This window comes from Rattus norvegicus, chromosome 14, assembly GCF_036323735.1.
Source record: "Rattus norvegicus strain BN/NHsdMcwi chromosome 14, GRCr8, whole genome shotgun sequence".
Taxonomy (NCBI): domain Eukaryota; kingdom Metazoa; phylum Chordata; class Mammalia; order Rodentia; family Muridae; genus Rattus; species Rattus norvegicus.
Genome location: NC_086032.1, coordinates 15790477 through 15806221, shown reverse-complemented (window position 1 = coordinate 15806221; position 15745 = coordinate 15790477). Strand labels below are relative to the sequence as shown.

At 47.3% G+C, this 15745-nt stretch overlaps 1 protein-coding gene across 4 annotated transcripts in view; it reads left to right on the top strand.

The window, feature by feature from the left end:
* The first annotated feature begins 310 nt into the window (after positions 1 to 310).
* Positions 311 to 15745, top strand: part of Fam47e (family with sequence similarity 47, member E) — a 36471-nt gene continuing 21036 nt past the window's right edge. The window contains exons 1-3 of one of the 4 annotated variants that reach the window (XM_039092678.2): positions 311 to 503; positions 7744 to 8074; positions 10857 to 10990. In XM_039092678.2, coding sequence (XP_038948606.1) covers positions 427 to 503; positions 7744 to 8074; positions 10857 to 10990 — 542 coding nt within the window. In that variant the 5' untranslated portion in view covers positions 311 to 426. The remainder of the gene's footprint in view (positions 504 to 7743; positions 8075 to 10856; positions 10991 to 15745) is intronic. The other 3 variants (XM_017599433.3, XM_039092676.2, XM_008770096.4) reach the window with 3 other exon arrangements.

Below are 15745 nucleotides of genomic sequence, written 5' to 3'. Positions count from 1 at the left end.
CCTCTCTTCCTGGCTCCCTCTTTCTCTCTCTCTCTCTCCTTTCCCCTTCTCTTCCTCTCTCTTTCTTTCTTTCTTGCTTGGTTGCTTCTCTGCAGTAAACATTTGTTTAAAAATGAACAACGACTACAACAAAAACCCTCTTTCAGTCTCCAATGCATTTCTCGGATGAACGCATATTTCCACCAGGATAACATTTGACTAAATCAAGGCCTGGATCCTTCTCTCCCAGGCCAGTTCTATACACCCAGCAATAGAATGTCAGCTCAATCCGGGTAGTGTTGGGGTACTGCTAGACGCCTCACTTGCTGCGGGCCAAATTGGGCAGGTCTGGGCAGCTCAGGGCTGTGCTGATCTCCTAGCAACTCGGGAAGCCGTGGGGGAACTTGCAACCCAAGTCCCGGCAGTGGTCATGCAGCGGGCAGTGCCATGGCGGAGCGTGGGCAGCGACTCCAGCCTAAAACTCTGGCTCCGAAACTGATGAGGGAGCGCCGGAACTGCGGGTGGTAAGCGCAGTGCTCGCGCAGCGCTCTCGCAGCTGCTAGCAGGGAACCTGGATCCTCCAGGCGGGGGCAGAGATAGACCTCGCTGCTAGTTGCCTTTCTCCGCGTCCCCGGTCCCCTCCCTATTGTAATCGAGTAAAAGGACCAATGCTGGAGCGACACAGCCTTTCTGGTTTGTTTGTGTTTTGCCACAAACCCCCAGGGGAAGTAAAGTCCCCAGGCCAGATAGTGGCCACTGGAGAGGCTGTCCTAACCTAGGACTATGAATGCCTGCCTTCGACAAGTAGCCAACTCTTTCATCAGATACCCTGGGACCCCTAGTTCCTTGTGTTCAGCTTATGGCGTCTATGACACCTGGAGTCTTTAGTCCTCTAGTTGGAGGCTCTGATCAAGCAGAACCCTTGGCTCGAAGTCCTAGGAATGTAGGTACTTTGAAGGGTTAGTGGAAAGAGGCTTAAAGAAAGAGGTTAAAGAAAGAGGCTTTTATTTTCCCCTTGCTGAATCCCTGAGAGCGAGGTTTAGCTGGTGAAAAGAGGTGCTTCTTCAGTGTGGTGACAGATAAGATGGTAAGCTTAGAATCAGAAAGCTTAGGCTATCCTTAAGCTGGTGGTCCTCCTGCCTCCGCCTCCAGAGCCCAAGGACTGGAGGTCTACACTCCCTGCGCTCGTTTTCTTATTGTGAAATGGGACGAATCAATGAGCTAGCTTTGTAGGTTTGGGAGGAGCCATGGGGCTAGCAATACACAGAACCCAGTGCGCTCTTTCTGCGAAGGAGCAATTATGAACGCTTGGGAAGTCTTTGCAAATGCCTCCCCGTGGGAAACTTACTTGCTTTGAAATAATTGTAGACTCAGGAGAGAGCAAATGTCCAAGATCCCACATAGCCTGCTGGAGCTGTTTCCAATGGCACCGTCTCACACATCTGTAGCCCACCACCAAACCAGGACCGCAACTTTGGGACTATAGAGTGGTTAAATAAAACCTCTGCCGTTCATCAGCTCTCACTTCTGTAAAAGATTTCATATGTACCTCAAGATCCCAACTGCTTTACGACCACGGTATCAGTTACCTTTCTCATTGCTGTGGAAGAAGAATACTGTCAAGAAACAGGTTCTGGCTCATAATTTTGGGAGGTATTGGTCTATGCTGGTGGGGAAGGTAGGCAACCCAGGCAGCCCCATCCACAGAGATGAGAGCTTTTGGCTTGCTCATATCTTAGGAGATCGGGAGCACAGATGAATGGGAACCAGAGCCAGACCATTATTCCGCAGGCTAGCAAGGCTTCACATTCCAAAAGTTCCATAACTTCAGAACGATCAAGTGTTTAAACACAAGAACCTATGGGGGATATTTTACACCAAGCAACCACACAGGAAATGTTTTGTGGGGCCTTCAGGGTAAGGCTTTCTTCCCCCAGCAACCACAAATCTGTTCTCCAGTTCTGTAATTTTAAGCATTTTAAGAATAGTAGCCAGGGCTGGAGAAATGGCTCAGCAATTAAGAGAGTTCAATGCTCTTCCAGAGGATTGGAGTTGCATTCCCAGAACCTGTGTCAGGCAGCCCATAAGTGCCTGTGACTCCAGGTCCGGGGAATGTGATAAATATATAAATAAGAATAAATAATGTGGGCAAACGAGGATAGCGTAGGTCACGCTTGATATTTGCTCCTGTTTAGCCATAAAGCTTGTGAGATCCACCCAAACTGCACAGGTCCGCCATTTGTTTGTCTTGTTGCTAAGGGGTGTGTTCCGCGGTTTGTTGCTAAGGAGTGTGCTCTGTGGTACGTATATACTACAGTTTGTTTCTTTATTCACTTGAAGAAATCCAGGCTATTTTTCGGTTTTTTTACTTTTAAATACAAAGTTGCCGTGAACCTTCATGTACATGTTTTTGCAAGAAAAAATATTTTCATTTCTCTAGGATAAACGTCAATATATTCTATAAATGCTCTTAGTTCTATGTTATTAGTCAGGCAAGGTTATTTATGGGCTTTAGGAGATATGGAGGGTTGAGGATGGGGGTGTAGCTCAGTTTGCAGAGTGCTTACCTACTATGCTGCTTAGGGCTCGATCCCCAGCACCCTATAAGCTCGACATGACAGAGTGTATTTAAAACTGCAGCGCTCAGGAGGTGCAGGCCAGAGGCTCAGAAGTCGAAGGCAGTTTAAGGTTGTCCTCTACAAGGCTGGCTTGAGAGTAATTTGGGCCATCTGAGGTTGAATCTATCTGTACACAAAAAATCGAACAAAACAAATAAGGAAATACAGAGTTAAGCATTTTAACGAGGAGAAGCAGAGTAGGGTAAAGGAAAGCCCTCCCTCTACGTTCCTAACCCCTGGGAATGGAGAGTGAGCTAGGTAGACGAATGAATCTTTTCAGAATTCTGAGTCTCAGTCAAATTAGTATGCAGCTCCCATTTGAGATGTATGGCTGTATTCAAGAAAAAAAAAACAGAACAAAAAAACAAACAAGCAAACAAAAATATTTGTTATCCTTTCTGTTTTTAGGAAGGGCTTGGGTATAAAATGGTTTTTAGTGAACTATTAACTACTAATATGACCTGGCCAGCCCCCCAGTTGAGACAGAGTTCTAAGGATTTATTATTTAGCTCCGTGCAATTACTGGGGGTTACCCCTAGTCTAATTCTCTAATGCTAGACTGGCTACTTCCTTAACTGTGCTGCTCTCCCAACTTGCTGTTCGGGTCTTGCTGGATTATTTCTGCTCCAGCCGTCTGCCCTGGGAGGATGGGGGTTATGTTCCTCTCAGGTACGTGTTGCCGGTCCAGTATGTTTCACGGAGACCTGCCTTCTCAGTCTACCGTCTCTTCCCTCCTCTCTCCTCCTTCTCTTCCTGGTCCCTACCTGGAAGCCAGGTAACTGAGAACCCACCTACACTATTCCCTCCAGTAACTGGCTATAGCCACCTTTATTTAAGCAATGGTTTTAAAACTGGGGAGCAAGGTCTGCACAACAAAAGCTGTTGCATGTGGGAACTCACTCATTTTGAGGCAACCAGATCTTGGGGTACAGAACTTAGCATTTGAATACATAGTGGCACCAGACCAACCCCCAACCCTTGGGTGTTTAAGTTAGCTATAAATATAAGTATATATAAGTATATATAACTATAAATATAATGTACTTATTCATGAAGATAGTTAATAATGAGAAGAGTTATTGCTAATAATTGATCATCAATTTCAAGATGAGATATGGCTTAACATGGCTATACCTTCAGCTGCTTGGAGGGTGATTTATTAAGGGCAGAGAAAAGCTTTCTGTAGACTCTTTTTTTGTTGTTCTTTCATCTAAATTTTCATAGCACAGTGAAGTTAAGCTCCTTGAGCCCACACCCATTTACACATGGCAAAGAAGTTCTAAGGTTTGCTGGAAACCACTGGGGACCAGGCTAGAATCTCTTTAAAATGTTTGATGATGATTACAGTAAAGGTTGGATTTCCTGGGGCTGGAGAGATGGCTCAGTGGTTAAGAGCACCGGCTGCTCTTCCAGAGGTCCTGAGTTCAATTCCCAGCAACCACATGGTGGCTCACAACCATCTGTAATAGGATCTGACGCCCTCTTCTGGTGTGTCTGAAGACAGCTACAGTGTACTCACATATCTATCTATAGATATAGATATAGAGATCTAGAGATATAGAAATTGGGTTTAGTATAAAGGGCCATTATGTGTGACAGGAGCTACAGGCAGAAAAGGCTTTGCGGAAAAACACCAGCTCTCAGACTATCTGAGGCAGGCTGGCATTGTTAGGGTCATCAGGCACCGGGGATCTGAGGCCTGGCTTTGGCATTAGTTTTGCCTGATTATTCTAGATCTCTTATCATCTTCCTTCCCATGTGCCATCTGTCCCATCCATCTTATGTCCATGGCCTGACTGCTCCCTGCAAGTGGGGGCCTGGCAGGGAAGGAAGCAGAGAGACAGGCTGTGTGCAAGTCAGAGAGGAGAGGGGAAATGAGGGAGTCTATGGCTCACCTAAGGTTAACTGTGTTAACCCAACGGTGCTCAGGCTGAGAGTGAAGTTTATTGTTACAGGAGCTACATTGTTGCTGGGACCAGAGTTCTTCCCAGAGTTCAAGAGGATCTGAGAAAGATGTCAGATAGCTCGGTGGGGGGGGGGGGGGCAGAGGGGCGAGGGATTACTGAAATGTGTGCAGCTAAGTACTGTTCACCAGAGCTTGAACTACATGAAAGATCCCAGTTCTACCAGTTCTATCATCGCTTAGCCATAGAGCTATTGTTAGACTTTATTTTCATTGTTTTCAATCCCCACTCTATGTTTGTGAGTGAGAGTGCATGTGCACTTGAGTACACGTGCCCATGGAGGCCAGAGGCACTGAAGTCCCCAGAGTGAGTTATACCTGTGCAGCTTTTGACACATGTTTTGTTTTTTTACTTCTTTGTGCCCCACTTTAGCTATAAAAGGAAACACACTAGTACTGGCTATGTGGAGTTAGTTGTTTTAAGATTTAAATAGGCTGATGTATGAAAGAAAGCACTTAAAGCAGCTCCTGTTTTTCTGTAGGACATTTCCCATTTGTGTTAGCTATTATGACTCTTTAAGGAAAATGTACCTATTCGTGTGTGCACATTCATATGTGTTTGTGTATATGTGTGTTCATGTGTGTACATGTGTGTGCATGCCTGCATGCATGTGTTTATACATATGTGTGTTTGTGCGTTCATATGTGCACGCGTGTGCATAAGGACATCAAGTGCGGGTCGAGGTCAGAGAACAACTTTCGGGAGTCAGTTCTCTCCTTCCACCATGTGGGTCTGGCTTGGCAGCAGGGACCTTTGCCCACTGAGCCGTCTGTCAAGCCTTGTACTTATGATTCTAATTAAAACATAAAGGAGGCTGCTTGTGTGGGAGGCTGAGGCGGTAGGACAGAGAATTCTTGGGTTCAGGCCATCAGAGACTGCATAGTGTGAGACCTTGTTTCACGCACACGCACACGCACACGCACACGCACAGGGACAAATGACACATTGTGGGTTTGATGTAGTCCATGGATTATAATTTCACAGCCTTCCTTCTGAGTTGAGAAGAGGAAACCAAGCCACTGAGGTCATCTAACAAACCATTCATTCAGCTACACAGGGACTATATTTGCTCCCCTTCTTATCTCCATGACAAAATACCCCCACACAGAGGGGAAGGATTTATTGGGGCTCAGGGTGTTGGAGAACCTTGCTATTAAGGTAGCAGTCCCCCATGACCAGATTGCTTTCTAAGCTCAGTGCAAAATGGGGAATACCCTTTCTTGGTGGGGCTTCACCATCTTTGCCTGTCTTTGTCAGGAGAGTGTCCTTGAACACAGATGGTTGGCCTTTTCTGGCCTTGTCGGAAAAATGACTTTGTTGAGAGCTCTCTGCAAGGCTACATAACTCAGCACACATGTCCCCCTCTGGCTTCCAGCCTGCAGGATAATTAGCTGCTGTATTATAACCAGTCAGCCCTTCCTGCTTGCTTGTCGCCATGACAAATTAGCCCTTTCCATATGTACTCCTAAAAAAGACCATAAATACCCCGTCCCCGAACAATACAGTAGACTCCTTTCAATGCAGCAGTCTCACAGCTGGCTAGCTGGCTGCACCTGGCTCTCTGCCTCAGCTTCCTTTGTCCCCTCAGGTTAGTGGCCAACAGCCTTCTGGGAGAAAGTGGGTAGACACAGAGAATTTGAGAATGTAGTGTCTATCATGGTGGGGAAGGCAGGGCTGAATTCATGGTGAGTGAGTCCAGCAGCTAGGGCTCCTCACAGAGTGGGACTCCAGCCCATGGCATGGTGGTACCCACATTCAGGGTGGCTCTCCCCTCCTCAGCTAACCCTCTCAAGAAACGTCCTCATAGGCATGCCCAAGAATGTCTCCCAGGTGATTCCAAGTCTAGTCAAGTTGATAATGAAGTTTATTGTTACAGTAGTTACATTGTTGCTGGGACCCAAGTTTATTCTTGCTACCATATTGACTTTTTTTTAGTCTCTAAGCAACCTGACTATCTTTCACAAACTGAATGGTGTAGGGACAATTTTGTCATTTTGGTTTCTTTAAAAAAAAAAAACAGAAATATTGTAAGACTATGTTTTTGTTTTAATCCCAGGTGTGGGATATGGGGCTGCTTCCCAGTGGCTGATTTGCCTCGTCCTCTAGTAGGGGTATGATTGTGGCAGCTGCAGGTAGTTTCTGCAGTTGTGTGATGTTTGGAATTCTGGGGATTTTTCAGAGGCTGTAGAAATGCTGGGGCCCTGAGAGGATGGTTGAGTTGTTAGTTGGTTGTTGGTGTTGTTTATGGTATGTTAAGTAGTCATGCACAAAGAGGAAGAGGAGGAGGAGGAGGAGGAGGAGGAGGAGGAGGAGGAGGAGGAGGAGGAGGAACAAGAAGGAGGAGGAGGAGAAGGGGGAGGAGGAGGAGAAGGGGGAGGAGGAGGAGGAACAAGAAGAAGGAGGAGAAGGAGGAGGAGAAGGGGGAGGAGGAAGAACAAGAAGAAGGAGGAGAAGAAAGAGGAGGAGGAGGAGGAAGAACAAGAAGAAGGAGAAGGAGAAGGAGGAGAAGAAAGAGGAGGAGGGGGAGGAGGAGGAGGAGGATATTAGATTCCTGATGGGGAAGATGAAACTTGCCTGGAGGAACTTGATGTCCCCAATCAGCAGGAAGTAGACTAATTAATGATAATGGCGCCCCTTTCCTGTCTACCTTTTTTTTTCCTTCTCCTATCTAGTGTTAGGGAGTTAAAGGGATGAAGAGGGGTGGAGGAAAGAAGAACCCACATAGTCGCCAAAGTCTGGCTACAGAACAGTTTTTTTTTTTTCTAATGTGGCAGAAGCAGTTAGAATGACAAATGCTTTAGTTCACATGGTTGGCCCTTTAAAATACAGTGACATGGACGACACAGGTGAGACTTTGAAGTATGCCACTCAGTAAAAAAGAAAAAAAAAAGCATCTTCTGTTCCAGGCATTTAGACTACGTATATACAGAGGGTAACTTGATGCTTCAACAATGTGTGCGGGCAAAAGGTACAGTTCTCATGCAGAAAGGTGAGTTTGCTTAAGGAGGAGATGGGAGCCATTTGTAGGGACACGGTAGAGAGGTAGAGGGCAGAAAGCAGGAGCAGGGGCTTGTAGAGCATGCGCAAATCAACCTCTTCTGCTCTGCCCACCCCACAATAGGTGTGGGTCCGCCTCCTCCCACCCAAGTCCTAGGATGCTCATCTGGCATGTTGTCTCCTAGGTACCTCGAGAACCTGCCTTCCAAACGTCTCCCGAAGAGTAGCAGGCTGACATTGAATAGCCGGCATTGGGTGTTTGTGAAAGAGGGGCTGGATGACTTCAGGAAAGACTGCCCCCCACACCAGGGCCCCAAGGATGCCTTTCTACCTCTTATTCATCACGGAGCCCCCAATGCTACCCCCAAGGGGAGGCAGAGCAGACTGCCCACGGGGACAACGTTGTCTAAGCTTTCGAAAGCTGGGAAGACATTCTTGGAGGAAGTGGAAGCTAAGGACGACGCACTGCACCCCCTGGCTCTCTACCCACAAATTAAAGAAGCTCTGCCTGCTGAGGTGATGTGTCTGGTCTTGAGGGAAGGCCTCCTGGGGGCCCTAAAACAATTCTCTGCAGATGCCCAGGAAGCCCTGGGGTACATATTATAAGAGAGGAAGTTGTACCGTACCCCCAGTGAAGGCTTTTTTATCAGCTCAGGGCAGCCTTCCTTGCGGCAGTTTTCTTTGCTTTCTGGCTTTGCCTTGAGACTCTCAGGGTACAGGAAGCCACACAAGGGTTGCTCAGTATTACTTATGTCTGTTTAGCCTGGGTCAAAGAGGTCTCGTTAAGAACTCACTGACAGGTGGCTAGAGACAGGAGAATCTGAAGGCTATGGGGACTCCACCACAACGCCCAGGCCAGGGCTTCCAGCCTGCTCCTAATTTTCAAAATGGACCCAAGCTTGACTTTCAAACAAGGAGGAAGAAATGACCGTCTTTCATCAAGCAAATGGTAGCTTTCACAGGACTGGGCCCCTCATCTGGCCTTTCCCTTCTGCTAGAGAGCCTAGAAATGGTTTCTTAGTTGACCACCGTATCCTTAAACAAATCCCAAGGTGTGTGAAATCTGAAGAAGAAGGCAGGCTGGATGAGGCAAGGGGATAAACAGGAAGCTCTACACACCCACCCCTGTTTAGCCTGCCCTTGGGCTAAACAGATAAGTCTGAACCCACAATTGTGAAACCAAAACTTGAGGCACATTGGTATACATTGTTATACATTGTTACTCAGTCTCCATCCCTTACAAGTCTTCATCCCTTGGGTTTGTTCCCTAAACCCAATGAATCCTGCAATCCATGTTCTGCAACCAATGCTGAATTTGTAATCCCATGATGTATGTCCGCCCTTTGCCTTGCTAAACTCCTGAGCGGGTGACACATTCCATGTGATACATTCTTGGGCTTATCTTCCTCCTCAGGCAGCCTTGAGCCTGAGTCTCCATTCTTCCGTCCAGGTGCTAACAGCCAATGATCCCAACAGCCATTCTCTGCCAGCCCTAACCCTTGCCCATGATGGCGCTGCTCTCTGAAAAATCCAACTCAGAGGGAGGCATCTGATTGGCTAGTCCCTTGTGCACTTACAAATGCAGCTTGTTCTAATCAGACAGTCATGGAAATAAATTTTCTCCTAGATCTCACACAATCCCTTGCACAGTGACTTCTCACTCTGGGAAACCTGTCCTCGGAGGCCCCGGATGGGAACCTCCCATCTGCTGCTCCACAATCGGCTCCTCTTCCCTCACTAGACTCCAGTCACTGAATGAATGAATGAATGAATGAATGAATGAGTGAATGAGTGATTCGTGCTAGAAAAGTCTATGGGAAGAGCAGCTGAAATTTCTGATCAGTGATTTTCTACACACTTTTCCTCACTGGGTCCCGTAAGCCAGAGGGTCTGAGTCTTACCACATCACCATGACTGTGGTACAGGAGTGTGGCTCTCACTTCCCTGTCTGATTTTCCCAACTAGGTTTTGTTAGCTTTGGGGTTTTTTGTTTGTTTGTTTTGTTTGTTTTTGTTCTTGATTTTTTTCCTATTTATTTATTCTTCTCTCAGACATTACATCCCAACTGCAGTCTTCCCCCTCCCCTCTCTCCCTCCCCTAGTCTCTTCCCTTCTCCTCTTTCCCCAAGATCCACCCCCACTTCACCTTCCCTCAGTAAAGAGCAGGCCTTCTAGGGACATCAACCAAATATGGCGTAACAAGCTACAGTAAGATCAGGCACAGATTCTCACATCAAGGCTTCCTGAAGCAACCCAGCAGGAGGAAAAGAGTCCAAAGGCAGGCCAAAGAGTCAGAGACAGCACCTGCTGTCACTGTTAGGAATCCCACAAGAACACTGAGATCCACAACCATATCAGTATGCAGAGGACCTAGGTCAGACCCATACAGGCTCCCCGATCTTCGTGAGCCTACCTGAGTCCCAGTCAGTTGATTCTTGTGATGTCATTGACCCCTCTGGTTCCTCCAATTTTTCATTCCCCTCCTCTGCAGGGTTAGCTTTATTTTGAGCCAGGGTCTTTCTATGGTGCTGACCTGGATGCTGTAAGCTCCAGTTTAGATTCTACTTCACACCTACAGAAAAGAAACAATACTTTGTGCGATGCTAGGAAAATCTAATCCTATCGCCTAGTTTCCCTGGGTCCACTCTGAGCTATGTGTGCACATGTGTGCCTGTGTAATAGGAGCAGAGGACAACCTCATCTGTTGTTCTCAGGCGCTGACCATCATTTTATTGACACAATGTTTCCTACTGGGCTGGAACTCACGGAGCAGGGTAGGCGGGCAAGTCTCCACTATCTTAGCGCTAAGACTAGATTTCAGGTGTGCCCCGTACCTAATTATATTTTTAAAACATGAGTTCTGGGGGTCTAACTCAGGTTCTCACGCTGGCCAGGCAAGCACTTTTCTAGCTTCGCTATCTCCCCAGAATGTGAGGTGGATCTTCAATGTGTGGTAGATACTGTATTCCTAGGAGGCCCGAGAGAGACCTGAGAAGCCCGCAGTCAAGAACCGCAGAAGTCCAACAGAGACACTCCGAGTGCTGAGGCTTTGGGGGACTCAGGTAGGCTCTCAGGCAGATTCTGCTAGAGGAAATGGAACCACAACACAGAGCCTGAGCATCCAATGGCAGGGCCACAAAGGTTTGTAAACAGCCCCCCAGCACAGTGCTCCATGAGGGGCTTGATAAATGGTGTTTGAAAAGAAACACCGAAGAAACGACTTGGTGTGTTTGTTTTAGAATTGGGGGCTCCCTTTCCTCCAATCACCCCCTCACCCCAAGTCTGCTTTCTCTGTGTAGCTCTTATTGAAGGTGCTTGAGGTACTCGACCCAGAGAGGAAGCTTGAGGATGCATGGGCTTGTTGCCGGGATACCAGGGAGTTAATGAAGGAACCCACAAAGCTTGTAGAAGAACGCTCTTCCCAAGTATGCCCGTGAGTACCGCTGACGTCTTTCCCCCGATGAACAGCCTAGGACGGACTTGTCATAGGTAGAATAGTTTTGCTCATTTGGGTGTTTCGTTTTGTGAGTTATGAAAAAAACAAAAACCCAAGAAACAAAATGATGCGGAGTTTCTTTTAGCCCAGGCTGACCTCCAACTCATTCTGTTGCTAAGGACGACCTAGCAACCCAATCCTCCTGCCTCTACTTCCCAAGGCTGGCCGTGCCTGGGTACCTAGAATACTTGTAAAGAAGCAGTAGTAATCAGTCTTGAAGAGGAAGACAAGACATGGCTCCTGTGGGTGTGGTTTTCTCAGTGGCATAAGTGTGGGCTCCTATCTAGCTCTTATTTGGCAAGAAAACCTGATGAATTGACTTTGTTCAACATGGCAGGCCAGTGGTCGGTTAGGTCATCCCAAGCACATGTGTGCACATATGTATAACACGGGATTGTCAATGATACACTTGCTAGCCTTTTTTTCTTTTTTTCTATTTTGAGACAGGGTTTTATGTATGTATCCAGGCTGGCCTGAAACTCTTAGTCTGCCTGCCTCTGCTTCCTGAGTGCTGGGGTAACAGGTTTGTGCCACCACACCTGGCTACTTGCTTGTTGTTTACGGCATTTATAGGCTCTTCTGTTTGGAGACCCTGCTCATGTCTGTATAGGCCATGCCCCTAATTGCATGCACCTTCTCTATAACTTTCCAAACTTCTCTGAAACTTAGTAGAAACTCTTATATCACACCCTTGCTCTCCTTAACCCATAGTACTTAATAATACAGATGTTGCCACAAGTGTCTGCATATAGATTTAGGAAGGGGACACATTTACTTTGAAAACAGGATGATCTCACCAGTGGGTGCCTAGAGATCTCGGATGACAAGGGCTCTCTCACTGCATTGCGTGCTCTCTGGTGTATCTGGGATGATAATATGTCCTGCTTCTGCCCTAGAGGATCCTTGGGAGACACGAGTTCCTCTCCCTCTCTGTGCTAGAGGCAAAGTCGCCCCCCAGTAGGGACTGGGTGGGAGAGTCTGCCAGTTTATGGCTTGGACCTAAAGCTGAATCCTCCAACATGGTAGCTACTTGTCATAAAAGGGGTGTTTTCATTCTTGTCTTTGTGGTTTATATTGTCTTTGAAGTTGCTCAGAACCTGTATGTGGAAGAGAGGAACATTATCTCTAGGATTATTATATATTATAGAATAGATCATATATTATGATATAGTAAGAAGATATAGACAGACTCTGTCTTTCACTTTGAGCAATTTGCTTGGTTAACCCTGAAAAAAGAATCTCACAGGTAAGAAATTACAAACAAGTAGGATTCAGTAAGCTATTTGGAAGAAGTCCAGCAGTAATATATTACTATCTTAGCACATCATAAAAGAAATGTGGAATCTCATAGAGGTGACCTTGGCTGTTAGCATACACATTTGTTTCCTTTGCCCGCTGTGAAATTGTAACCGCAAACCTGGTGGCTTGAAACAATTGGAAACGTTTTACTGACATTTAAGGGCGGTAGCTCTGAGGCCTGCAGTCTGATGTGGCTGTCATCGGTCAGTGCTGACATTGAAGGTCAGCCGGGCTGCGTTCCCTCCAGAGGCTGCAGGGACATTTGCTCCTTGCCTCCTTCAGTCTCTGGTGGCTGCTGGACAGCCACATCTGTCCAAACTTCAAGGCCAGCAGCTTCATGTGTCTGGGCTGTCCTCACATCGCCTGCTCTCCGTGTGGGTCAGGCTTTGCTCTCCCTGTCACTTTCCCTTCAAGGACACTCGTGATGGTGTGTTGGGCCCAGGAAGATAATCCAGATCATATCCCTCTGTTAGAAGTATGGATGAACACCTGCGAAGACTCTTGGAAAGTTGAGTAGCACAAACTCCAAGGATTAACACTTGATCTCCTTAGAGACTGCCCCAACCCTACCAGAGGTGACACCGCAACTCGCCCCTTGGCCAGATGTTCTGCCTTTTCCTCTGAGAAGAACCTTTGAAGGAGGCATCCCAACTCACCTCTCTCACGATCCCACAGCAGTCAAGCTCTCTCTTCAGTGCCCACTGAACTCCACCGACCTTGCCTTCGGTTAAGTTCACATCAACACCCGTGCTACCGTACCAGTGACTTTGCTCATTGGTGTGACAAAAATCCCGGCAAAAGCCATGCAAAGGAGGACGGATTAACTTTAGCTCACAGTTCAGGAGTGCACAGTCTATCGTGGTTGCGGACGAATAGGTAAGCGCAGACTCACAGTCACAGCAGCTGGAATGAACGCCAGCCGCCTGTCACCCAAAGCCCAACAGGAAGCAGTGAGCCCGAATCAGGGCCAGGCAATAACCCTCAAGCCATGCTCCCAACAGCTTCCTTCCAGGGATTTCCTAATCTGAACAGCCCCAGCTGGTAACCAAGTATTATATAGCTGAGCTTCTGGGGTTCGAGTCCCACTCAGTCCTTAACAGTTACTGCACAAGTGTTCACTGACCACCACACTGTTATTGAGGACACAGTGAAGCCATGCGACCAGACCACTCCAGGGTAGAAAGGTTTAACTGGGAATCAAACTGTTAAGGTTTACCTCTGGGTTGGGGGGTGGGGTGGGTTGGGGTGGGAGCAGGGAAAAGAACAAACTGTGGGGAAGCAAGTGGACTTCCTATGACCATCGACAGGGTGAGTGCTTTGAACTGACGCAGGCTGTTTGGGTTGACTGGGAACTAGATGTCCTTGCCAGAGGGACAGACCTCTGGGGTCGACTAAAGGAAAGGAGGTTGGTTCCTGGTGGTTTAAAGGAGGCTCCAGGAAGAAGAAACTGACTTTAGTCCTCAGTTTACCCAATGATCATTCTGTTTACCTGGCCAAAGTCTTTCTGGTTAAGACAGTAGTTCTTAACCTTCCTAATGCTGCGACCCTTTTATAGCTCCTCATGTTGTGGTGACCCCCAACCAAAAAAATATTTTCATTGCTACTTCATAACTGTAATTTTGCCACTGTTATGAATTGCAATACAAATATTTGGTTTCCAGTGGTCTCAGGCGAACCTGTGACAGGGTCACTCGACCCTGAGGTTGAGAATCACTATTAGGACACTGTCACCAGCACTGCCATTTGGGGGCAGCAGGGAATCCACTTCAAACCTACCACAATACCACACTACCACACTACTGTTTCCACGGCAACTGACACAATCGATGACATCATCTTTCCCATAACAGTATTTTCTTTTTCTTTCAAGACAGGGTCTCGATATGTAGACCAGGCTAGCCTTGTGTCAATCTTTCTGCCTCTGATTCCCCAGTGCTGGGAGGTCAGTTGTGAACCACCATACCCAGGCTCACAACCGTTTTTCCTTTAGCTTTTTTTCCCCTTAGCGTCCGCCTAGCTCAAGGTTCCCTCTTTGGTTTCCTTTGCCTGGTTTCTCCATTTGTCTGTTTGTTTTGGTTTTTTTGAGACAGGGTCTCCCTATGTTCTCCCCCCCCACCCCCCGCCGCTGTCTTGTTTCATTTGTTTCAAACCTTGAAGTACTTCAGTTTCTGATGTCTTTTCTGTATGTTCACATCCAAGTTGACTTTGGCCACCTACAAATGGACAAGCCAGGATCTGTCCTTGGACCTGTAATTAGCATCTCAGACTTCACAGTTGGAAACCACGAGCTCCATTCCTGGATCAGATGTATTCTTCCTGCCTTTCACAGCCCAGTAAATAAATAGCAATCACCTGGTTCTAGAACAACAGCAATCGGCTGACAGTTGGCAACGACTTTGTGAAATCTAAAATCCTGTGTACTACAGGTCTGTTCCAGGAAGCCACTGTGTCTTGTTTGGATGTCACAATAGCTTATTAGCTGGTGTGGTGGTTTGAATGAGAATGGGCCTCACTGGCTTTTATATTTGAATGTTTAGTTCCTAGGGCTTGGGAAGGGCTAGGAGGTGTGACCTTGTTGGAGGAGGTGTGTCACTGGGAGTGGGTTTTGTCCTTTACAAAGCCCACAGCAGGACCAGTCCCTGTTGCTCTCTTTGCCTGCTGCCAGTGGGTCAGAGTGCAAAGCTGGAGAAACTGTGCAGTCTGTAAAGTGACTGCTCCAGTGCCGTGCCAGCTTCCTACCATAATAATAATGGACTAACTCTCTGGGACTGTACACAAGCCTCAACTAAATGCTTACTTTTATAAGAGTTGCCTTGGCTGGAGAGATGGCTCAGCGGTTAAGAGCACTGACTGCTCTTCCAGAGGTCCTGAGTTCAAATCCCAGCACCCACATGGTGGCTCACAGCCATCTGTAATAGGCATCTGATGCCCTCTTCTGGTGCGTCTAAGGACAACAGCAGTGTACTCGCATAAATAAAATAAATCTTAGAAACAAAACAAAAAATAATAATAATAAAAGAGTTGCTTGCCTTGGTCATGGTGTTTCTTCAAAGCAAACAGTTGGTTTCATGACCTCCATGCCTACCCTTGCCCGTTCCCTCTCTCTCCCCTCGCTCTCTCTCCCCTCCCCTTCCTCCCTACCTCTCTCCTACTCCCTCTTCCCCTCCCTCCTCTTCTCTGCTTTGTACATGCATGCCTGTGGAGAGAGGAGGGAGGGAGGGAGGGAGGGAGGGAGGGAGAGAGAGAGAGAGAGAGAGAGAGAGAGAGAGAGAGAGAGAGATTAGGGCGGCCACGCATACCACACAGAGCCATCAGAGGACAACCTCAGGTGTGGGTCCTTACCTTCTACCCTCTTTCTGGCAGGGTCTCTTGGTTGTTTGCGGCTGACTTGTG